This window comes from Chelonoidis abingdonii, chromosome 3 (genome assembly GCF_003597395.2).
Source record: "Chelonoidis abingdonii isolate Lonesome George chromosome 3, CheloAbing_2.0, whole genome shotgun sequence".
Lineage (NCBI taxonomy): Eukaryota > Metazoa > Chordata > Testudines > Testudinidae > Chelonoidis > Chelonoidis abingdonii.
The window spans coordinates 203181182-203208026 of NC_133771.1; the positions used below are offsets into that span (position 1 = coordinate 203181182).

Here is a 26845-nt window from a genome sequence, read left to right on the forward strand (position 1 = left end):
ACTACAAGACAGCATTTCTGACTGAGAGGTATAAGTAGAGCAGCATTATAAAACACTTAAGATATTTAAATAACAATATAATGTAAGCAATAGTTTAAGCTATCTGGATATTTATTTTTATTATGAATCTTCCTTAGGATTACTGTACAATTCATTTAAAAGCATTATGGAAAGTACAAAATTGTTTCACTTATCCCCATGTCAGTCTTTCCATGAGTTTTCATTCAGGTAAGGTGACTAGACTCTAGAGAGCTACAGAGAATGAAGAAAATATTATGCAATGGATTGCACTGACATTGTGTGTGAGGAAATATTTACTTGACACGTGTATAATATGTTACCATGAAGACTGAAGAGATTTTTTTTCCTCACTGGAAATACTGCTATAAAAATATGTAAAATGTAGAAATAAGGAATCTCATGTATGTGAAAAATCCCTTTCTGATAAGCGACATCACTGTATCAAAGCTAAGATTACTCGGCTGTAACAAAAACAATAAAATGTAAAAATACATTGTGCTGTTTTCCCCCCCTCAATGATTTTTCAAATATATTTTCGTAAGACCTGTTTCTGATCTTGCTTTCTGAATCCAATGCTTAAAACAATTTCTCTGCATATAATTTATGGATCTGAGTAAAGACCTACAGTATCTTTTGTACACTATAATTTTGAATTATGTGATAGCTGATTCCATTCTCAGGGGGGCCTTCTTTTTGGTCTTCCTGTTAAGTAATTTCATGTGTTAATATTGCTTACCTTCGATAGCAAGCATTGCTCTTAGCTCTCGGTTCAGCAGTTCGTACCTCCTTTCTAGGTCATGTTCTTTTTCCCTAGGCAAGTTGCAAAAGTTCATCAATATGTTAATTACTAAATCATTAAACACTTAAAAGAACCTTTAACTTACATTGATTTTAGGACTCATAACTGACTTTTCTCTTCAACTTTAAGCTACTCCAAACAAATGATACACAAACTTAAAACTGTCCTCAGGTAGAATATTCAGGAATGATGCTTTTTTCATCTTCTGTAATGTCTGTTTTTCTGGATTTAGTTTAACTCTCTTGCACTATTGTACATAATTAGTAAATATTCATCCTTGGAGCAGCTGTTGTGGTATGTCCTAAGTATAACGTATTCTCTCCTATCTAAAGAACAAATTCCAGATTCAAACAATTCACAAAGATAGTATGAACACAAAGCATTATCCCATGTAAATTCTGGCCTAACGAATACAGAAAATTAGACACAGGATTAGAGAGCTTAACATTCTGAGGTGGAATCTTCTTTCAAGTTCAGACATGGAAAGAAATTTGTGAACATACAACACATTTCACTACATTAGAAAGGAAAATTGCATATATCTACACTAGGTGGCATACTAAAAGAAAATCATCAGTACACTGAGAAAAACTAAACAAGAAATGATGACCTCAACAGGCCAAATGCAAGTCTAATAATGAATGGTATTTATGCTTTCTCTCATCCTCTATGCTCCTAATAACTGTGCCAGTCCTGCCCATTTCTGAAAAAGGTTTACATGTCTTTATTACACAAATCTTGCTCTCCATTGTCTGTGGTAACATTGCTTCACCTGAGGTTCACTAATATGCTTTTTCCCCACACTTCAACACTGCTAAACTAGTGAATGATCTAATATTTCTGACTAGAGCAAATATCAACTTTAATTTAAAGTTTTCCCTGAAAATAAACTTTGTATGTTATATTTGAAGTACAATTCAAGTATATTTTCGTATTTCCAGAAGGTAATTTTATTCTGTTTTTGCCTTTGAACATACAAATGCACTTGCTATTTCATATTTTTTCACAGCTCTCACTAATCTTGCATCATTGCATGCTTTTCATTTTCGTGTCTGAAGAATGAGAAAAACAAATTACTTGATATATACACAAATCACACATACTTTGCATCTTTGAGGAAACATTCTGAAGTCTAATGGAAATAAAGCAAAAAAGTTTAGCATCTATATTCTAAGTGAACATACTGATAAACCAAGCTCTTGGAACAAGCTCAGCCATCCATACTTACAGAAGAGAAAGCTGATTCATTCTTCTTATTAAGGCATTTTTCTTATTAACCAACATGAACCATTCCTGCATCATAGCTTCTTCTTCTTCTGTGTTCCTTCCTATAATATAAGCACATTTGTTATTTACACAAGCTGGACAACAAACTTTAGTATCAGTTTTTGGAACATGAGATCTCTCATGTTAATCAGCATTAAAAGGTAATTTTTCAAACAACATAAGATTAGATTTCAAGACCAGCAGTCTAATACTGTTGAACTATCACAAGTCAATCTTTTAAAGCTGATATTCTCCAGCATATATATTTTAGTGCCTCTTAACGTACTCATAGATCATATTAGCACTAAGTACATTTGGAAGAAAAACTTCCACAGAGACAATATGACCATAAAAGAGGTGGACAAACAAAACAAAATATTACGATGGGTGAAATTAACTCCATCCACAAAAACCCAGAGTATTCAGTCTCCATGTGGGTGGAATGCACAGAGTACTGGAGAGGTGAAATCCTGTCCATAACCTCTTGCCAAATATGCCGAGCTGCTGCCCAGCCTTCCAACACTTGTGGCTGTAATTCCAGGTAACTGACACAGCTTCTCCTCACCAGGGCTCAGGGCTGCCCAGAGGATTCAGGGGGCCTGGCGCAAAGTAATTTTAGGGGCCCCTTCCATTAAAAAAAGTTGCAATACTATAGAATTCGGGGAGGGATAGCTCAGTGGTTTGAGCATTAGCCTGCTAAACCCAGGGTTGTGAGCTCAATCCTTGAGAGGGCCACTTAGAGATCTGGGGCAAAAATCAGTACTTAGTCCTGCTAGTGAAAGCAAGGGGCTGGACTCAATGACCTTTCAAGGTCCCTTCCAGGTCTAGGAGACTGGTATATCTCCAGTTAGTATTAGAATACTATATTCTCATGGGGGCCTGGGGCAAATTGCCCCACCTGCCAGGGCTCTGATTCAGAGCTCACTGAAGTCCATTGATTTTAACAGGAATTTAATTGGGACTCAGTTGCCTTGGGTACTGGAGTCATGACATCTGCACATACACATGTCCTCCATTTGTGGCAACTGACCAACTCCTGTCTTTCTCAAAATTAAGCAGAAGGAGAAAGAAGTCTTTACAGATATGTTACCAGCATGTAAATCTGATTAACTTTAACCCTAAAAATGCATAATTTGGGAAGAAGTTTTGCCCAGTGGCTACAGTAAAAGAATAAAGTCAGGAATTTGGGGAGCTTTTTCCCAGCTCTGCACTGATTCATTCTGTGACCTTGGGCCTGTATCTCACAGTTTCCCATTTCTAATATGAGGATAACACCTAACTCATATGAGTGTTGAGGATTAATTCATTATGTCTGTACAGTGCTTTAAAATCTCAGAGGAATGATGCTATAGATAAGGGGAAGGTATCATTATATTAATGTCCAGAAATGGAGCAACAGTTGTGGAGAAGTTTGCTTACATAAGAAGCCATTAACGTACCAAAACACATGGTGAGCTTTTGCTCTAAGAGGAAACTCCCAATTTCTGGATGTTAACATTTGCACCACAACTGATTCTTCAGCATCACTGCCTGTCTTACAAACATTCCCAAAATAATACACAAATGCATGAAGCCACATCTGTGCAAAGAGCTGCCCTTTTCTCATGGATATTCCCTGCTGCATTGAAAGGAAGGCCAGCTGCCTCCATGGCACTGTCTGCCTTTTCCCCATGCAGCCCAATGGATCTGGAATCCACCCAGGGAGAAGAGTGGACAAATCAGGGACAGAACTGATGGGGACACACATCGGTGCCCTATGGCTCCATGTTGTTTAGATAGCAAAGGTAATACAGACTGGGCTCTATTATCTTTTTCTCTAGATACCTCCCTGTGACTTAAAGTAGCTCCTTGTTAATACTGCTCCACTGGAGTCATGCTGATAGGGTCCAGGGTTTGCAGGGGGAGGAAGGCCATGACAGAGCTAGCGCTTCAGCAGGCATGTTCCTTACCTCCCAAGCATCCCTATGGTGGGATGGCCCAACAGTTTTTTCTTAGCAGAGAGGTGAAGTGCCAGTCCATGGGAACAAAAGGGGAGTAACTTTGTTTTGTAGAGATTTCCTCCCTCAAAACCTCCTCTCCTGGGTTTTTCTGCAGGGTGGCATGAGGCCATGGTGTTTTAAGGCTCAGAATTCCCTTCAAAGAGTTTTGAGACAATAAGGATGTTTTTCATAACAAATTAGCAATGAGAGGAATTGTTGCATTGGCTGAGTTAGTGGGGGGTCCTGTTGCAAGACTTAGACTGTACTCAGTATTCTAGAAGAAGACAACCTTCCCCTGAACTGCACTGAGTCAGATGACTTTCTTTTTATGGGGGGGGTAGGAGTATGGGAGATTACTTTCTTATCCCTACAAAGGATCAATTTGTGTGCACCAGCATGAGATTTGATTCCTCCTTTATCATGCCGGTAAAAAAATTCTCATAACTAATTATACAGATGACAACATTTAATTGATTAATTAATTCATTGTGTATAAAGGACTCTGGGATCTTTGGATAAAAGATGCTATCACAAATACATTACACCACAATAGCATTCTATTGGATGAGTCTGCAAACCATTTTCAACAAACACAAAACGGGGACATAGAAACATTCACTTCACCAATTCAGACCAGCTGAGGATTGGGCCCTTAGTTTCTATCATGACAAACATTCTAGGGTGAGATCATAATTTAAGATGCTGCTTCTTTGTACTAATGTAGATTTTCTCCTTCTAAAAGTAAAAATGAAGTGAGCTCCAGCATATATTCAAATAAATCTACAGAAAAGCTGTATTTGTCAATTCGGAGCCTAACAAAAAGAGGTTGCACATCTTCAATAATTTTATGCTTACATTTCAGTGTATGAAGTATTCACAGAATAGGGTTTTTTTAAAAGTCTTTACTGTTTTACAGTATTTTTTAATCTGTCTTTTAGGGCAGCTGTTTTTGTATTCATTTTGGACCATGTGACGCCCTGACACTGGTCATGTGATATCGGCTGCGATAGGCACAAATCCCAGGGCAGCAACAAAAGAAGAAAGAGTAAAAAGAAAAAGCTGAGAAAAAGCTTGCCATTTGGAAAAAGGCCAATTGTACCCCAGTAAAGGCCTTTTTGATCAGTGAAATGACACGTGTGCAATATTAATAGCAGTAGATTGTGGTCTCTTATTTTTTTGACCAAGGGCTTTGAAATTCTTGCACATACAACTAAATAGATACTTCATATATGAGCAAAGTAAGATACATGACAACATAAATAATTTTAAAATTGCTAATCTCAAGCAACATAATACTATTAGCTAATTTACTCAATTTAGCACTATCTTCTTCGATGGAGAGTGCAAATAAAACACTTTCAATGAAGCAGACTGAATGCTGATACAGCAGTGATATTTGAAAGTTAAATTTATACTTACTCTTTCTAAGTAAAAACAAAACCAGGGATTTTCCTCATCCACAACTAATTTCACACTTCCACTTAGTAAAACTATTCAACTGCTATGTGTTTATTTTCCAAGTTTAAATGATTATTGAAATCATTCAAGTACAAATGTTTAAAAATTCAAAATGTGAAAATATCCGCTTTGCTCTCTGGAGAAACAATACAACACAGATTATTTAAATGAAGTGAAAAACATGTTCGAGAACAAATCGATACTGTGTGTGCAAACCCCTTATCTGAGCCAGTACAAGATGATGGAAATCTATAAATAGCACACAGATCTTCAACTTAAAATTGTTTTTTTTTCTATAATACATGCATTACACCATTGTTTTAATTTTTTTTTAAGAAAAAAAATCCAAACCCTTTTAATGCTAGTAACTTGGACCATTACAAATTAATCCTGACTTTAATAACTGGTTAAAGACCCCTTCAGCTTTATAAGTAACAAAAAATATTAAAGCCTGTGATCACAGTGAGCTTTTCTCATTTCTCCTCTAACCATTTGTTATTTAATCCAATACTAGTAATCCAATTTGTCCATCAGACTTTTAAAGGGCAGAATGCAACTTCCCCAGCTTAGACACTTTTCAAAGTACAATATATTTTTCAAATGAATGCTGGATGTTTCATTTTTTCCCCAACTGTTCCTAGCTCTAATGTATGAGGAAAAAAAGAACAAGATGAACATTGTTCATACTGATTAAGTAAGAGCTCATTAAAGAGCTGTCAGTGCCGTACTTTGAATATGCATGAAGCATATAATCAGATCTAGTACCGTCACTAGAGGAGAATACGGTAAGTACAAAGGATTGATTTAATTACTTAGAGTGGGCTGTGGTGGTAAAGCAGTCTTGTTAGCGCAAAAAGAAAAGGAGGTTGTATTCTGGCACAGTTAAGAGAAAAAGGCAGTTTTAGCTTCTGCCACAATACCTAATCTCAGGATAAAGCACTTTACATTGTAGCTTAAAATGAAGACTGTCAGTATTCTAAGAAGCCCAGAATTCATCTTATTGTGTTTAACCTCACCTGGTTAACTATCTAGCAGAATGTATTATTTGTACCACATAATTGGGGCTATACCTTTTTATCCTATAGATCTAATAATGACTCCTGGAAAAAAAGTCTTGTTTTAAGACTCTTTTAGTGCTGCAAGCATTACATACATTCAAAATGCAGAGTAAGCGATGGAAAGATGCAACAAGAAAAGCTAACCTAACAGCTTTGTAATGCCGTATTTTATTAGTGGACAATCTGTGATGAGAATTTTTGGTAATGTTTTTCTAGTTTCTTTATTTTTTAGATCAAATTCCTGTTTTATTTCCCCCTAGGAATCATGGAGAATTCTCTCACATCACCATATTCTTCTTTCATTGTCTGGCTTGAGTGGTGAAGGATGCATGTTCTACTCTTCTCTTCACTTGACATCTACCAGTTCCCTCCTCAGTGATTAGAAATGATCACGATACCAAGATTGGAACAGTTGAGGCTCGAATTCTACCCTCAGAAACATACAGGCAATTCCCACTGACTTAAGTTTTGGTTCTGCAGTGCACTGTAATATCTCCTGAATGAGACTGAATAAAGGTTGTAGCAAAAAGTTCAATGATTTTGTCCAATAAGCCAGGATTTTGATGACCCTGTCTTCCCTGCCCCCGCGCCCCCAAGCTCTCCCGCAAAATGGCTCACATCTTTTGGTTCATCTCATGCACCAAATTTTATTTGAATTGCTGCTATTTAATAATGATTGAGGCCTTTTTCTTCTTTCATCTGTACCATTTCTGAACTACAAATACATTACAATTTTTGGAGAACAGTGCAAATGAGTAAGTGGTATACTTTTCTGTTGTAGAACTAGAACATGGATTTACAAAATATCATTTCCATTAAATACTACAGGGGTAACTCATATGTGGATTACTTGTTAAACAGTTTAATAAATAGTAGTCTGATAAATGGTTAGGTTGAATCAATTTGAAAGCACCATTTTTTCCCCAGCTAAACAAACAAACAAACAAAAAATCCCAAACCAAACACCTTAAGATCAACCAGTGAATAGCACATGTATGTACCATGTAGCTTATAACCATTTAAACCTTTTGGGCAGTGAGACATTTAGCTAAACCAAACATGGATTAACGTCGTATGACTGCACATTGCTAAGAAAACAGAGAAGAAAGTGCTACAAAACATTATGAGCACTACTTAAATGGGAGAAAAAGTAGCAACATGTAGGGACAAGACTAGTTTACTCTGTAAATGGATGGACACGTTACATCCTTTACACATTAAGCCATCAGAAATTCATCAAGACAAGCGACAAGCCTAAAATAAAATATATCTAGAAATCCTCAAATTTAAATATATTTAGCTGCTTTGCAAAAATGAATTATAAGTCACAGAAGATAACTAATGACAGGGTTCGATCATCATTCAAAACCAGCACATTCAGTCTGGCAAGAAATAGCAGGTTTATGGAAATTATTAGGTATCCTGTACTGCATATTCTCTGTGTTACGTTGTAACGGTTAAACATCAAAAATGCCATGTCTACCCATTTACTTCAACAGAACACCATGAAAAAGAGCTACTTAAGCCCATTCTTCAGCCATTTGCTGATGTTTACACACAGTTTTAAAATAGAATAGAAGAAGCTTTCTTCACTCAACACACTTGGGTGAAGAGGCCAGCAGGAGAATGCCAGCGCATGTGAACGAGAGCAAGTCCAGCAATGAAAAAACTGGCCAACTTCCCTCCACTGCTATTTATGGGGACATAGCAGTTGATATCTGAGAGTGTTTAGATGACCACCAGATAGTCCTACAAAGGTTAGTCAATGCCTAAAGTTTCACATACTTAACCCTGAAATTAATTTGAAAATATGTCTTATCTGCCTACTTAAACAGTTTTATTTATCCTATATATATATAAAACTCTCATATGAAAAGAGACTGGAAAGTTTGGGATTGTTTACCTCACAGGGGAGATTAATAAAAGGAAACATGATAAAAGTATACAAAATAATGAAAGGTGTAGAGAAGGCAGCAGAAACGGCTAAATTAACAAATATTATTTGCAAGGAATAATTAGACCAGCTCTAACAGGAATCTGTTACGTGTGTCCAAACAGACTGAGAATTGCAGTCAAAATTTTGAAAAATGACTAATGATTCTGGATGCTAAACTTGAGACACCTTAAAAGAGCTCAATTTTCAGAGATCTGGTGCTCAGCACTTTCTGAAAACCAGGCTCCTTCATGAGGTCTCAATTTGGGTTATCAAAATCTGAGGCCTCCTTCCCCACAACTACTAGTTACTTTTGAAAATTTTGGCCAAACATGGCTTATTTACTAGGAAATCTCTTTCTCATTATAAATGTTTTTGTGTGGATTACTAGAAAAGAAAAAAAAATGTCAAGGGAACCTGAGAAACTAACTAGTACAACTGTATTGCTGGACATGGCTAGGCGATAGGTAAAGGCATAGGTCATTCTGTTAAATATCTACTGCTAGTGGATGCTCTGAGCACAGGAAAAAGGTAGAACATTTCTGATGCCTTAATAAAACAGGGGTTTTTATTTCATTCAGGTAAACAGATTAAGAGGTTATGCATATGACTCAACTGGAAACTAGACATGAAGGACAAAATTGTCAGCTACCACTGGAGGACAAATGAGGGTGTCAGCTGAAAACACTACTTAATAATTTTGCTTAAAATTGTTTTTGTTTTTTTAACATTTCGAGTTTCAAAATGGAAAAAATATTGTGCTTTTTCCATAAAATTTAATTATTGCAAAAAGCTTCCCACGTCTGGAGTTAATGAGCTAGTCCACCATGGATTCCACAACTAGCAGCTTAGAATCAGAATGCTCAGCTCTCTCCATAGAAACCCCTGCCTCCTTTCCACAGATGAGAACTAATCGAATTCACTAAGAAATGTTCAAAAATAGCCACCAACAGATAAACAGGATGGGGTTACAGTTTGGGGTTAAACCTTTTGAAAAGCAGTTTGCAAGTAAGGAAACAAAGTTCTCTTGCTTCTCATGGATTTCCTAGTTTGATCTAGGTGGGAAAGCACTGAAGGCAAATTAGGCCAGGGGTGCTGGAACAATCTGTATAGTGAGGGTGCTGAGGCCCATTGAACCAAACTGTAATCCCTGTATATAATGGAAACCACTTCAAGCCAGGAGGTACTGGCCAACCCCCAGACCCCTCGTACCAGCAGCTATGAGTTAGGCAGAAGCATTCTCTGACAACTGCACTCTGAACACACTGTTTGAATGCAGCTTCCAAAGAGACACTGACATACACACAATAATATCTAGTAAAAGGTAGCTAAGGATCTCCAGACAGAGTTATTTTACTGTGTTCTGTTTGACTTTATTTCAGCCCAGGAAAGCACAATGATGTTAGTGAAATGGGTCTTGACCCTCAGAGGACCAGCAATGTATATTTCTTTATGGCAGGAACATATCTAACTAGTTTAATATCAATCAGGAAACCTTCTGTAATTTCTTAGTGGGTGAAAACAAAACATACAAACAGCCTTATTGAAACTTTTGAGAACTGTGTTAATATGACTTCAAGGCTCTGACCACAAGAAATGTCAGGCCTTCTCCTTAGAGAGACAAGGTGGCTGAGGTAATATTTTTTATTGGACCAACTTCTGTTGGTGAGACAGACATGATTTTGAGCTCATACAGAGCTCTTCTTCAACACTAAAGCCTGGCTTTCTCCTTGTCTGGTACAGAAGGACAAAAGGTTAGTGGCCTGTTATCTCTGCAACCTAGTTATTTTGGGTCTGAAACTGGGAACCATCCAGGGCGTAGCTATCATTATGAAAGAGAATAAATGTGAAATTGCATGAACGTGCATTGATTTTCTCCACTCTACATGCTGATATAATGACCACCAGAAAATTACCTTAATAGAAAGCCAGTAGAAACAGAATGCATGGGCTTGAACAAGAGGCTACACTTTTTATGAAGGATCATATTGAAGATTCAAGCGGCAATCACTGACCAGGAGGACAGATTGTTTATGATTCCTGAATAAAGATGGCAAGAGGTGAGATTCAATTGAAGGCAGTTGGACAGAATCCTGTAGAGGGTGACACTTTTTAACTTTAGAATACAAAATAAAATATACTCCTGCAGGAATTCTATCAGTCAGTAGGTCTGGCATTGCTGGAAATAACAGACTCAAGAATTCACAGTACCATGACCAAGGTTCAAAATCCAGAAGGATCATGGTAGATATGCTCTGGTCATTTTCAGTTTCTGCAATCTCTTGGTATTTAAGAAGAAATGAGGACTGGTGGATGTCAGATTGCTGTCCACATTGCAGGAAAAATTAATCCATAGTCCTTCCCTGAGATTGCTGAACCTGCTGCAAATACATATTTCATATTTGTTGCTGTTCCTTAGTAATAGCAGATTGTCTGGTGAATTTGGAACTGCAGGGACCACTCACTTGGAAGAAAATGCTGGCAGTTGAACTACTTTGCTTGGGGATTGAGAAGTCACATCAGACGGCTTGCTCTCAGTGACAGTAAATTCGGCTTTGCCTACTGCTGATTCTCAGAACAGAGTTCGTCTCCCTGGCCTACTTGGTTGTTTATCCATTAAATGAAGGCTAAATGTGGTCTTGAAGTGATAGGATGGCTAGCCTTACAGCCTTCATAACAACATCTATTGCTCTAGTATGAAGCACACTACCCTGATGTTTACCAGTGGTTGCTTTATTTCCCTCATGACAACTTTTTCTGAGGCTGAGAAGGAATTGCGGATGGTACAAACTCTGATGTTTTAGGTAGAGAAGATAGTCTAATACAAGCTTCAAGAGTGCATGCTCTGAGGATATGCCTTTCTGAGAGGACCAAAACGGAGAAGTACTTCCATTCAGCCAGGTAAGGGCCCCCAGCTCAGGGTTTTCTACTATTGAGAAGCACTTTCTGAACATCTTCAAACAGGATGTCTCCAAAGGCATTAACGATGGAAGCATCCTCACTGTCAGGTGGAGGCCTTGCTGGTTGGGTTGGAGCAGGTGGCCACTGTCCTGAGAAATCACATCTGGATCCAGCGGGAGAGACAGCAGAGGTTTGATTGACAAGGTCAGTAAGGTTGAGTACTAGTGTTGTCAGGGCCACACTAGTGCTATAAGGATGAGAAGAGCATTGTCTTTTTTGACTTTGAACAAGACTCTGGGCAGCAAGGGAACTGAAGGGAAGGCATACAGGAGAGGGTTCTTTCAGGGTAGTAAAAAGCATCTGTCAATGAGCCTGGGCAGAGACCTCCCTGGGAACAGAACTGGTGGCATTTTCTGTCGGACTTTGTTGCAAACAGGTCCACCTGGGAGAGAGTCCCCAGGAGCTGGAAGATAGATCTGGCAATGTTCAGCCTAAAGACTACTCATGGTGATCGGAGAAGGTCTTGCTCAGTCAATCTGCCAACATGTTCCGCGTCTCTGGAAGGTAAGCAGCACTGAGATGAACTGAACTAGGTCAACTGGGCTCCTCCCTTTCTGTGTATGTAAAACATAGTAGCAGAGTTATCTGTTCAAATTAACAAGTTCTTTCCTACTAAAGCTGAACAGGCTAGGTGTACAGCTCTCAACTCCCTGACATTTATTGAGCCATTAGATCCTAAGACAACCAAAGAGCTTGAGTCTGCAGGGACCCCATATGACACCCCTCCACCCCAACCCAGAGCTGATATGTCTGTGAACAGAGTGAGGGTTGATAGTGGTGGGGATGAAGGAGACCCACACACAGATTTTCAGAGGGTCCATCCACTAATTCAGAGATGACAAAACTGGCATTGGCACTTGAACAACCTTGTGCAAATGACAACAACTTGGGGCATACTCCGATGCTAGCCATCCCTGCAGCTTTCTGAGATGAAGCCTGTAATGTTGAACCACATAGGCACACGCTGCCATGTGACCAAGGAGATAGCTGCGTGCTATGGGGAGAGGATATGCTTTCTGTCACACCACTAAGCCTGCAGCATTTTGAACCTGGATTGTGATAGCAAGGACTTGGCTTTTGTGGTGTCTAAAACTGCTCCAATAAACTACCCTCAGTACCAGTTTTACAACTGATTTGTCCCAATTTACTAGGAGCCCAGTGGACGGTGGATGCACTGGCTAGCACGTGAGCGTCGAACCGACCTTTGACCAACCAGTTGTCCAGGTACAGGATCATGTGGACTACTGATTTTCATAGATGTGCTGCAACCACCACCATGTATTTCATGAACCTGATAAGTCACTGAGACACCAAACGGGAGCTGATAATGGGACCTGTTTGTCACAAATCTGAGAAACTTCCGATGGTTGTGTCGTATTGCAACATGGACGTAAGCACCCTTTAAGTCAAGGGAAGCATACCAGTCTTCTTGTTCCAGGAAAGGAATAATCGAGGCTAGGGTAACCATGTGAAATATTATTTTCTTCAGGAATTTGTACAACTTTCTAAGATCTAAAATAGGCCAGAGACCTCCTTTTGCTTTGGGGATAAGGAAATAGGGGAAATAGAAACCTTTCCCCCTGAGGCCCAATGGGACTTTCTCCGTGGCCCCTGCTTGAAAGAATGACTGGACCTCCTGTTGAAGGATGATCTCATGGGAATGGTCCCTGAAGAGAGTCAGGAAGGGCGGAGTGTAGGAGGGGCAGAAACGAACTGGAGGGCATATTCCAGTTCCATTGTGCTTAAGATCCACTGATCCAATGTTACATGGGCCCAAGCACTTAGGAAACAGGATAAGTGATTTGTAAACAAAAGGTGGGAAACAGATATAACTACAGTCACTGGTACACTGCCCTACACCAGTGCGCCAAAAGACCTGTTTGGATGAGATGGCTAGATGGGAAAAGCCCACTGATGCTGAAGAGGAGGGCGGTGGATATCATCTCCTATAACCCCTGCCCTTTCTCTTCAGCGGATCTTGAGACTGGAGAGTATAACCCTGGTGTCTGAATGGCAGCTGAGGATGGAACTGTTTCCTTTTTGTTGTTGGAGTACAGATACCAAGAGATTTTAACATCACAATGGAATCTTTTAGATTACGGAGTACTATCCTCTGTCTTGGCCGAAAACAAAGAGGGACCTTCAAAAGGGAGGTCCTGGATTGGTCTGCTAGACTTCTGAGGAGAGCCCAGATGACTGTAACCACAAACATCTTCTCACAAAAATGGCAGATGCCATGGTTTGAGCTGCAGCATTTAGCCATCTAAACTGTCCAGATCAGTTCAAGGCAACTAGCTTCCCCTCATCCACCATTACTGCAAATTCCTGTCCACAGTTTTCTGGTAACTCACCTTGAAATTTTATAATATTCTCCCAAAGGGTGAAATCAGAGTGGCTCAGGAGTGCTGTTCGTTTATAATCTTGAGTTACAGATGCTCTGTGGAATAAAGTTTGCATCCGAACATGTCCAGCCTCTTCGAATCTTTGCCTTTTGGCATGTACGCTTGGTGTCCTTGTCTCTCCCATTCATTAACAGCTGCCACCACCAAGGAAGAACCAGTTGGGACTGGTAGCCTGAGCCCGGGGAAGGCAGTACCGGGGATATCATTGGAGGATTCCCTTTAAACTGCTTCAACCTTTGCAGAAGCTTGGGAGTTACTGGTACTGTGAGTTCCTGACAGCATGAGGTAGGCACCACAAGCATCAGTGCGGACTGTGAACCTTCTTGCACGCCAGGAATACTGGTACCGAGAGGCTAAGCAGGCCCTCTGTCTCCAGGATGGTTAGGAATAGCAACGACTGATGGCTCTGGTGCAGAGTTCTTTCAGGGATTGCCCTTGAAGGACCTGGCATAGGCCCCAGAGGCAGCGATCCCTTCTTCTTAGCTGACGAGAGCTCCAGAGAGAAACCTTTCCCCAAATGTATCATAAAGGCTCGGCCTCTCCTTGGCTACAGCACTGACAAACCCGAGTGAGGGACTAAGCATTTTCTTCAGAGCCGGTGAAGGGGACCGAGGAGCTGCAGACATCTCTGGGGTGCTCTCCATGTGAGACGAGTCTGATGGGGAGTGAAGTGCTGCCTCCATGAGCAAACATTTGAGCCTTGTTGCTCTATCCTTCTTTGAGTTAATCCCTTACATATCTGTGACTGATGTGGGACTCTCCCAAAGATTTCAAGCAGACCAGGTATGGGTCACTGACTGGCATGACTTAGTGCAAGTCTGGCACGACTTAAAACTTGTTCCAGTACAGCTCCCCATAATGAAAGATGAAAAACTGGTGTAGAAAAACCTAAGACATTTAATATGTATGGCTAAAACTAACAAATTTAACTCACTAATTTCTAACATTAACAGGGTATATATACACCGAGTGACAGAATCACTTATGACAAGTCTGAGATTGCGTCAACAACCACGGGTGGCGGTAAGAAGGAACTGAGGGAGGTTGGGGGCAGCCCCACCCTCTTATACCAGCACGCAGTGGCATGTGGTGAAAGAGGGCGCTACAGCTGCCCTGACTGATACCACTGAGGTAAAAAGTTCTTTGACAACTGTGCACAACGCACACTCACACCTACAGTGGAATGGACACGTGCAAACGCTTGCAGAAGAACTCATTTTTACCAAAGGGTTTTGTGCCTCTGTACTTGCACTGAGTCCTGCTGATTTCACTGTGACTCAGTTAAGTTATCCAAGTTACACATACATGCACTATCAGACACTGCCAGCTGGTGTAAAGCAACCTTCATGTAAATGAGAATCAGACACGAAAGTCTTCATGTGTACGTTACCTAGATTAAGGTTTGGTACCTATCAAAATTTCACTCTTATATTTAGTATGCTACGGGTTAAAAAGGCAGCCATTCATCCATATGATGAGTTATCAGCTATAATGCACTTTGAGGACATGCATCTCATGAAATGCTTTATAAAATTACTGATTTTAAAATAGCAGAAATTTACAGATGCCACTTTTTTGTGGACTGTTACACATTTACAACAAAATACCCAACAAATTAATTGTTTTTCAGTTTCAAGGCCCTTCCTCCTCTGCTCCACACTATTTTCTACTAGGTGGAATTCTTACAGATCAGTTCTCATCCATAGAGTAATTCTGCATGGTGAAGTAAGAAAACAGAGAAGTTTATAAAACAAATGCTAACAAACCCTTACCCATGGTTTAGCACCAGATCTGCATCGTTCACGTATTCCAAATGTTTGGGAAGATTTTTTCCCCTCCCCTGTCTTATGATTAAAGTTAAAAAGATGACATCATTTCTGAGGAATATATTTCTATTCTTCCTTTTTTGTAGCAACTATCGTGGCTGTGCTGGTTTTGTTGTTGCTATGGTTTTATGTCTGCATTCAAATCTCCCACAGTATGATTGGATACATCCTTAAAATCTCATTATTTGGCCAGGTTTCAATGCACCTAGAGTTAATTATGCTAAGGTAAGTAAAAATAATCCTGTATACTGAATGCAAATCTGGCAAACTGATGTAGTAACTGCAGTGTTATTTATTTTTGCTGATTTAAGCAAGATATTAAAATATCAAAAGTTCATAATGTGTCTATCACTTAAGTAAACTACAGGTATATGCATGAATATTTGAAATTATTGGAATTATACTTCTATTGACCTTTTCTACTGCTTAGTTTCTATAAAAGGGCCTTATTTTTGTTGTCATTCGTCATGCTGAGTAATATCTTACTCCATGATTAGAAACCAGTGGGACGAACTATTATGTTACTCAATGTGAGAAATGGTGGTAGAGTTAGATCTTAAATCTTTCTGTGTGTTTTAAGCAGATTAATACTAAATAAACCCAAATAAGTATAATTTTGAAAACACTAATATGCAAATATAAAAAAGGAATACACCCTGTCTCACACTCAAAGAGTGCATCCCTAGATTTGAACTTGCACAGACATGCAAATACATCCTACCCTAATGATCCATAAGGCAGCAGTGGAAGTGATTTTGGATGGAGTTGGGGTCTCTATCTCCCAAGTGAACTTGAATACTCATGATTATTTTCTCTTACCACTAACACTGGTGGCTACAGATGTGTCATTACTTTTTGATATTTTAATTATATTTAAAAGACAAAGCTTGTTTTAGGCAGTATGCTTTAAAAAAAACAATTACAAATTCGAATTATATAGACTGATAGACTAAGCATTCAGCAGTCGACAATGCAAACTGGTAAATACAGCTTTGTGAAGATACGGGACATTATTTTGGGGGATTTATTTTCGATAATGGATCTATACACACATACATCATCAAGAGCCCATTGAAAAGCAGAACACTTCAAATGACTAATACAGCTAAAGGGGGCAGATAAGAGATCAATGACAAAATCACCTGGTAAAAGAAGTAAAAGGTGTTGCATTAAAAGCCTTTTACTTTACATGTGAAACAAAAATGAGAAACCTGTATTTTAGTGCTTGTACTCAACAAGCACTCCAAACTATGCCACGATGAGAACAGAAACCTCCTTTCGAATAATCTTGTGACAAAAGCTAAAAGACATCATCCTATTAACTAGTGATCTCAACTGCTAATGCAGAGTACTTCCTGGTGCCTTTTATGCAGAATGCTGCTATTAAAAAACCACTAAACGTTCACTGTGAACAACACAGAATCATTCATCTTTTATCAGCATCTCTTGTTAGAAGAGTACGAGTGGGGCTGAACGTGTCATTGATATTATGGAGTGGAAATTAATCAGAAATTTTTCTCATATTTTCCTCATCGCACTAATTTACTTTTATACAAATTTCCCCCTGTTAAAAAGTTCATACCCAGCCCCCTGTTGTACTCTTTTAAGTTGAGAATATTCAACGAGTGCGTCAACTGAAAGGCACTAGGTCCCAACACAAAAAGCATTAGAAATTCTCATTTAGTTGTCTTTATTTTGCTAGCGCCATGTGGTCCTTGAAGATGTAGAAAACACGGGAAGCCGAGTAAAGATCAGAGCAAGCTCATTAGCATTCTGACAAAATCGGAGTGGTGGAGATGTATAGTTTGCCTAGTTTGTCATTTTGAAAGCTACCGGTGGTAAGCTTTCTATTTCATTGTGCTTTTGTCTTTTTTGGGGGTTTTCAACGCAGCAGGGTGTTTGTTAGCCTAGGTTTTCATAGTGCATTGTGGGAACCTTTCCTGCACATTCAGCCTATATAGTATCATTTTAGTTCGAGTCAATAAGGTTTTTTTTCTATTTATATTATAATAACCTATACTAGTGTATAACCCTTGCCATGCTGTCAGCACCCATCTAGCCAAACACTTACATTGCAAAGTCAACCCCCCAACCCAAAACAAAATGTGAAAACAGGTTACTATTGCTCTTAAAAAGACTAGATAAAAAGAAATTAATTTAAATTCTAATGTTTACAATAAACTAGAAATGAATTTGAGACAGATTCAGTTGATTAGAATTCAAAAGCATCTTTTTCACTGTATAAGTTCCCAATTCTATTTCAGAGACTCCTAAAAAAAAAAAGATTGGCTTATGCTCCAGAATTATGTAAATAATGAATTACCTCTAAGAAGACCTAAATAAGTTATTACTGTGGTCATTTGATTTTTTTTTAAATATAAGGCTCACTTTGAAGGGCTAAAAGGGCTACATTAATGCTGCTATTCGACATGAACGTTTCCAAGTTGCAGTGAAATGGATAAAGGTCTTTTTGGATGCATTTATCTGCTAAATCCTTGTGGTTGCCCTCCTATCTTGGATGATGACCGAACAGAATGTCAACAGCTCATTTCCCAGAAAGCTGGGAAGAGTCACTATGCAAGCCATAATCTGCACATTCTCAAAGACCCATTTCAAACATTACATTTCACAAGCTGTTTAAAGTGATTTTTCTCTCATCTCTACTATCCTAACAGTACTTCTGACATCAGTACTTCTGAAATGATGGGTTAAACAAAGTTTAAACTTGACTTCAGTATATGGCATCTACATTCTTATTTTCTCTCTCTTTTTCTCTCTCACACACACATACACATACTCTCTCTCTCCCTCTCATGTATATGTACACACATATTACAAACGGAACAAGTAAACAAGACAGATCCAAATACACTGAGCAACACTTATTATGTTGTTGTTTTTTTAAAATGTAATCCATGAAAAATGAGGGGACATAATTTTCACTATTGTATACATTCTCCCAGTTTGTTAGAACAAAACTTGCCTTGAGAGGAGTTACTGATCCTGGAAAATTTGCAATGGATTAAAGATGTGTGCTAATATTAATCGAAAGGATCCAATTTATATAAAGTCTTAAAAAATTGCTTTGCTTTGTTAAGTGTTTGGATAGCATCACTGTTTGTCAAAACAGCATCATAGCTGCATCAAACTCTTTCTTCTTATTAGGAAAACAAATGGCCTGATTATAGAGAGGATGTTATCTTAAAAAAAAAAATTAACAAATCCATCCATGCAGGTAAATTTATTGAGACTGTGAAAGCTCTGAAATACCCAAATTACATTTTGGGTGTGTATTGGAACAGCTATTTTTTGGCCACCAGATTGGAATTCTAGTTTCCCTCCCAGCACACGTGCAATACCGTGGCTTCATCAAAGACATTTTATAATGTTAAAGTTATATATGATAAAATATATCACAAAAATACCTCTTAGAATTCAGTAGTAGTGCATTGTCTTTCATTATTTTAAGATCAGTCAAACAGGATTCTGTCAACTTCAGGATTTCACCAAATCTAGTTCAAAACACTTTGCTACTTTCCAACCAGGTTCAAACCCATAATGAATTTAAATGAACTGGAGACTGTTCTACTCACTACTGTATAAACGACTGATTTATTTTCTATACTTTGCAATGTGCTTATGGCTGCAAAATTATTTATCTCCTTCACTGCATTCTCCTACCAAAGTTTCTTGAATAAGAATCCTCTGGGCCAGCCATATCAAATTAGAGGGCAGTCAGGAGTGTCTAAGTCCAGCTTTAAAACAAATATCATAACAATTAGTTAGCCATATGGAAAATAGGGTATGTTTTTCCTGAAAGCTTTTATATGTTTTCTATCTTGAATTTCAACTTCATTAGAAACTATTTCTGACTTGTAAGCTGCAAGATTGCTAAATATCTACCTGCTAACCTACCATGAAAAAAAGAGACTCTTTCTAATGGCAGAACTTTTCTAAGATGCAAATGAACAATAATCTAATTTCTAAAGTAAATTAAAAGGAGTCATTCTAACATGTTCTTAAAATCTCAGAAATGAAGTACCAGTTGAAACATATGTAACATATACACACACATGCACACACATATACATACACACATGCTAACAGAGCGTCCCTCTTTATATCAAACTTACATCTTGAGAAGTGTTCACATTGTACTTATGTTTAGGTTCCTATGACTTAAAGGCCAGATGTTTCACAAATGACCAACAACTGGAGGTTAGAATAAATTAATGACTGATTTCTGAGCTTTGATGGAATTAAGCATACTTCTTTTCTCAATGTGCCATGTGAATGTTCTCCCGTTAAACTTTTTTCTTTTTCTTTTTGACAAGTGAGGCCACCCGGCAGAAAACAACTGATGCAAAACCCAGGAGTAATCCCTCTGTTTAGTTCAACACTGTGGTTAGCCTTAACACTGCCTCTATTATCCAATGGATTTAGAGAAACTTTCATTTATTTGTTGGCCTCAGTTTTCAACTTTGTTGCCTTCTTTAAAGAACCCAAGACCTATTCCTATGTAAATACATTTGCATACAGTCACAATGACACATTCTGGGATTCTGATTAAACTTGCACAGTTAGATAGCTGCTGTGTGCATATTTGTGATCTCTACATAAGTACTTACACAAACACATACAAGAAAATGAAGCTGGATGTCAATTCTCTCTACAAGAGCCTCTGAAGTTTAAAAGAAACACATCATTGCAAACTATGTTAAAATTCAAAGAGCAGTCAGTATGAAAGAATATCAAATGTTGCCCATGGGACAGTAATACAAGGATCATAAAGCCTTTTTCATTTAGAAAGTGTGAAGATCTGACTTTCTCTTGACATACAGTATAATTTCTTTCCTTCTTTATTTCTGTTGTTGTAGATCAACAGAACCACAGTTGTAAAATTACTATTAACAACAATTTATTCTTTGCCTTTTTTTATCTTATCACTTGCTTCATAAATAACACCCTACAGTGTAATGTGCCATCTTGTTTTACCATTACACATAATGCAACCTTCTTAGAGCCAATTCAAGTATACAGCTTTGGATCCAGTCATTCTTCTGAAACAGTGTAAGGATTCAGATCTCTAAAATTCAGGTTTATAATCAATGCATTTTTTTTTCATTTCTTGCAAAAAAAACCCCAACAACAATATTCTAAAGTTTTCTTTTTGTGGGAGACGCATTATACACTTCCTCTGTGCAAAGAACAGCTTTCCTAATATGCAGCACTTGTCACTGCAGGCCAGCCAATACTGTAGTACATACGTTACTCTTGTTAGATATATTTAAAGAGACAGCAAACACAGATCCAAGTCCTTTTTGAATGTGGGACCTTGTTTCACAGTAGGGATTCTTTTTAAAAAAATTCCTGAAACATCTAGTGAATATAACATCTTTGAACTACACTACAGCATTTAAACCACACTACTGAAAAGATTAAGGCGAACCAAAACATTCTGTCAGTTTGAACTGAAATATAATGAATACAAGAAAATGTCTGATCAAACTAGGAATTTGCAAATGAAAAAACAGGTACTATTCCCAAAACAACTTTGATTTACTATTTATTTGCCTAATTATTGGTACTGAACATGTATGTTAAGGCTCCTCTGTTCCACGTAAATAGCATACAAAACTAATTTCTGTTGTTGGACTAAGTACATCAATACAAAAGCAAATGAACTACCAAAGTGTCCTAATTAACAATTTTGCAAGTGAATGCAGACATTAGTGCCACACTGCAGTCATTAAAGTCTATACCATGCCATATCTGTTCCTGTTAACATTTCAATAGGCCAATTAAATGACCTTTCCCCCCCTCAAACTCAATTAAGTTATTTGAACATCAGTTGATAACTTACCATGTATTTATGCAAAATGAGCAAGCAAGAGATTCATTTTTCAATCCTAATGATGTTTTGAAGAAGAGAAAACTATCTTAAATATACTCTCCAAGCCTTTTATATGGATGGTGCCTGTGGAAGGATTGCCCTCCCATAGGGCCCACTGGGGAGGTTAGGATGTGGTGCAAGCTGGCTTGCAATAGGCAGATTGAATGATCACCTGTTGTGGATGGATTGGCACAGTGCCCTGGATGGGTGGTTAAAGGAGGCAGATGTGAAGCATATCTTTCTGCCCACTATGCCATTTGGTTTCTTCTGGACAGCTGCTGGAGTCTCTTGTGGGGGCAAATGAAGTGGAGCTGGTTGTCTATTTCAGCTTGTTGGCATATCACATAGTTAGGTAACAGCAAGCATAATCCTTCGTGGCACTGGATGGCACTAACCACCATATTTGGGTCCAGGAAATTTATTCCTCTTTGTAATGAACTGGCTAAGTCATGGAGTGCGATTTTGCCATCCTTGCACACCATCCTAGGCATCATGCGGTAGGTAGTTGATTATATGGCTTGCAATTTGTTTGGCCTTTTAAGGGATAGTTTGTTGGCATTTGCACTTTCTCAATAGACTTGGTGCAATCAATATTGATGTGTTTTGCCTCAAGGTCAGGGTATCTGATGGTGTAATGTGGGGGGTGAGGCCAGCACTCCAAGTTCTTGGCTCATATGGAATACATGGACGGCTAGACAGGTGTCAGAGACATCACTTCTAAGATTAAGCCTTTACTTCTGGGTACAGGTATGAGGATCCTTCATTGGTTGGGTAGGTAGGGACTACTGGTTACACATTGAATTCTCAGTCACTCAGAGCAAGAAGAATCTCATAGGCATGATGAACATATATTGATTCAGGGACGATGGCAGGAACATTTTGATGCTGGTTGACAATTTTAAATTAATAGAAAAATTTAAATTTGATAACTTTAAAAATAAAGTTTTGGTGAAAAGCTTTCCAACTAGAGGTATGAATTGAATATTTATTTGGGTTGTCTGGAGGCCACATTCAGTAAATACCCACTTCCTTTCATGAACCAGATTTTAAGGCAAAAAGAAAAACTAGTTTAAAAAAAAAAGACAATTCAAGAGAAAAAATATGAAAGTGGCATGAAAACAGACATTATCTCTTTAGTCTTCCTTATTTCTTAGAAAATGTAAAACCTGAACACTTACAACCCAGCACATTAAAATAAACACTGATTCTAAAAAGTTATCATTTTTTGCAGAAAAAAATCAGAGCTTTTCAGAATTCCTTGAAGATGGAGGAGAGAATATGAAGCTCCATGTCTAACAATTCTATTTGAAGTTTCAGAGTTTTTCTCCTTTAAAAAAAAAAAAATCTAGTGGCACCCTGGGATAGTTCAACAAAGGCCTGGTTTCTGGGAAAAAAAAGCATTGTCCCTTTCAGAATGTTAATCTGGTATATCACTTGCTAGAACACCCCAGCATGTACTTTTGCTCATATCGACAATTAAAAGAATACATTTATTAAATAGTCTTATCGCTGGATGTTATAGCTTGTAATTCATGCTAACTAGACAACCAAAGTAAATTTTATTTAAATTCTCATTTCTTTGTGAAACTTTGTAGATGGTGCATATCTCATGATTAACGGACAACGTCTAAAGCATCCCGTTCTCTAATCTTCCTAAAATCCCTTTTCATCCGATTGTTTAAGACTGCTTGAAAGGCTAATGCCAAGCCTAAGACTACTGCACATTTGGGGGATGGTAGCCTCTGTAGGTTAGCTAATTAAACTGTTTGTCTTCTGAAACATTTAACTGGCTTTAGAGATTATTCTAATTAAGAATGATGTTAGATGTATTTTTTAATGTAGCTATTAAAATTAATCATAATCCAGCAATCTCATGCACTGAACTATGTAAATAGAGATGTGCTTGAAATCCTGATGCATTTTCTATATTTGGGGAAGGATCATTATGGAGTCTATGAAACATACATCAGCGTCACTATAATTTTCAATTAAGGATAGCTTGTGAAAGTACAACTTCTACCCTATATATATGTAAGGTAGATAACTGAGCTCAGCACTGCCAGGTGCCATGGTGTTTCCAAAGCAGTATAACCACATAAGGGGAGCAATTGCTCGTGTTCATACTGTACATCCTTTTCTATTTTACCGTCCACGCACTCTATTGAACTAAAAGAATTAGATTAATTTGGAAAGGTCTGTAACTTGGCAAATGTAAGTTCATGTGTCTTTCTTTAACAGACATGCAGCGGAGCTCTCACAAATATTGCTGGCGAGAAATTTTAAAAACAGAGTCCACATAAAAAAGTTGACATTCAAATAGAAAGACAGACTAGGGCTAGGAGCCAATATGCAAATTGGTGTTAAGAAATTTCTAGTTAATTTTCCCCCTTAAATTAAGAAAACAAGACCAAAACAAGAGAGAGAAACAAATGAATTATGATTGCAGTACACACAACAGGCAGCCTCTATCAGAACTCAGAAGGGTATTATACTCTAAACACTTTTTCTTCCCTTACTGCTGAAAGATTATACTGGTTATCCCATTAAAGTTGGTAAAATGCCATTCTTGTGTCTTAAAGCTCTAGCATTAGAGGTCAAGAAGTGTATGCTGCTTCTTACAAGGCTAGTGTGGATGTAATCTTCCCAAAGTTACAATAATTAATGTTAAGCTTCTTTAGCAATACGTTTCTGAAAGAACTTGCCTGATAATATACTTAGAGCCTGGCTAGCTGTTTGTGTTTCTGAGCAAGAAATGTATTCGATGCTACTCACGTACGTCAGCTTAAATCTTTAGTCAAACTAGGGTGATGATGAGCAGTTTGACTTATAAGTAGAAATAATATTTAAATTTATAAAGGTGCAATATTTAGGGTATAGTGAAATGAGGGGGCACAGATAAAACCTTCTAATGTTTTCTTCCATTAGCCTTACAGAAAAGTATATGGTGTAGTCACATTCATCTATTTTAGGATACCCATTTCCTTAGAGAAAGCTACCTGGGCAGGTAAGATATGCTTTTTTGGGCCAACCTAGAGTAACTGCCAAATACCTGATCTTAGAGGTCAGAATAGACGTCTGTACCTTAACACTTAACATAAAAGCAATCCACTGAAAGTAAAGCAGTCTCCTTCCATTTTGAAGCTATGTTTGTGAATGAACATGAATTGTAGCGCTAGATCATGGGTAGGCAACCTATGGCACGGGTGCCAAAGGTGGCATTCGAGCTGATTTTCAGTGGCACTCACACTGCCCAGGTCCTGGCCATCAGTCCAGGGGACTCTGCATTTTAATTTAATTTTAAATGACGCTTCTTAAACATTTTAAAAACCTTATTTACTTTACATACAATAATAGTTTAGTTATATATTATAGACTTATAGAAAGAGACCTTCTAAAAACTCTAAAATGTATTATTGGCACTTGAAACCTTAAATCAGAGTGAATAAACGAAGACTCAGCAAACCCAGTACCGGTGCTAGAGTTTTTCGCACCCTAGGCGCATGGCCATTTCGCTGCCCCACGCGCCGCTCCCGCGGCTTCGGTGGACCTGCCGCAGCCATTTCTGCGGAAGGTCCGCTGATCCATGGCTCCGGTGGAGCTGCCACAGCCGTGCCTGTGGGAGGTCCACTGGAGCCACGCGGGACCAGTGGACTGTCCGCAGGCATGCCTGCGGCAGCTCCACCAGAGCCGCGGACCAACGGACCCTCTGCAGGCACGACTGCGGCAGGTCCACCGGAGCCGCCTGCCGCCCCGGCAAAATGCCGCCTCCCGAAAATCCTGGTGCCCTAGGCGATTGCCTAGTTTGCCTCAATGGAAGCGCCGGCCCTGGGCACACCACTTCTGAAAGGTTGCTGACCCCTGCGCTAGATCCTCAACTGGTGTAAACGGAACTAGCTTTATTAATTTCAATGGCACTACCCTAATTTGTACACCTGATGAGCCGGCCCATAATGTCTAACCCATTTTCACAGATCAAAAAATAAAAGCTCTCAATGAATTTCTAGTATGATTCTCCTCAAATAATTAAGAAAATAAAAACAGAAAAATTGACGTTAATACTACACCGTTGGTTTTATCCCCTGTCCAGTTCAAATTCCTGACAATATTTATATATTTATTTGCAAGATTTCAAATCTTGTGAACACATACGTGATTCCCAGGCACAATGGTTCATTTTTTAGGGAAATTTCTTATGACTTCCTGCACAGTTTTAATGCAGCAGAAGAGGTGAAAACTGTACTCTTGAATGCGTTCACAAAGAGAAATAATGCAAAGTAACCTATTAATCAGTAGATGGCCAATCCTTTAGGGCAGCAGAGAATATACAGGAATTTTTGGAACCAAGTCACCCTTGTGCATGATTATCATGAGTAATAGTCATACATACACATTCTTTAACCTGACAGCAAGCACATTCTTCACCATTCAGAAAGGTGAAAGAAAGTAAAATACCAGCCAGGAGCACAAAGCAACCCAGTTTACTGGCAACTTGACCCCAAGACAGCTCCAAAAGCAGTTTCATGGCCACAAGCATGGTTAACAATGGTGTTAGTCAGCCAGCCCTGAAGCTGTCCAAGAAGCCAGCCAGATACTACTGCTGTAGCAAGAAAAAATACATTATAGAGCTGGCTTCTGGATAATATAGCTGTTAGGCATATTCTCACCACAGCTGTTGACGACACTGAAGATAAGGAAGGAGAAACAAGAAATCAGCAGTCTTGGCATCACCAAGTCAGTCTTCCAACTACCTAATGACCCACTTTGTTTTGTAAACTCCATTGTCATTTGTAATGGGCGCTCACATAAAGAAACTGTGATTTGTGCATACAAACATCTAATACGAATAAATAAAGAATAAGTCCTCATTTCTATGACTTATAAAGGTTTGTACAGTATATCCAAGTAAGTTTTCCCTATATATGTACATAGGACTACCATTAGAGATAACTAGAAATACACATATATATCACATCACTCCAAAAAGAAAATTAAGCTGTCATGGATTCATAATCTGAGGCGTATTGCCATCATACTGGCCAGTACTGGAGGACAAGGAGGGGATATCATGGCAGAAGGAGCAAATATGAAAACTTCACTAGATAATCTTTTACATTAAAAGTGAAAATTTCATTTAGTTAACAACAGACTTCATAAACTGCTTAAATCCTCTTTTTTGCATGTACTTTTAAAATGAACCTTTATTCCTTTTCTATTAACAAATGATGTTTAGCTCTTGTAAAGCTCAATTC

At 38.4% G+C, this 26845-nt stretch overlaps 1 protein-coding gene across 12 annotated transcripts in view; it reads right to left on the reverse strand.

The window, feature by feature from the left end:
• Positions 1 to 26845, reverse strand: part of EHBP1 (EH domain binding protein 1) — a 337395-nt gene that overhangs the window by 7417 nt on the left and 303133 nt on the right. For all 12 annotated transcript variants that reach the window (XM_032763268.2, XM_032763265.2, XM_032763264.2 and 9 more), the window contains 2 exons: positions 2049 to 2148; positions 758 to 831 (listed from right to left, as the gene is read on the reverse strand). In XM_032763268.2, the coding sequence (XP_032619159.1) occupies positions 758 to 831; positions 2049 to 2148 (174 nt within the window). The remainder of the gene's footprint in view (positions 1 to 757; positions 832 to 2048; positions 2149 to 26845) is intronic.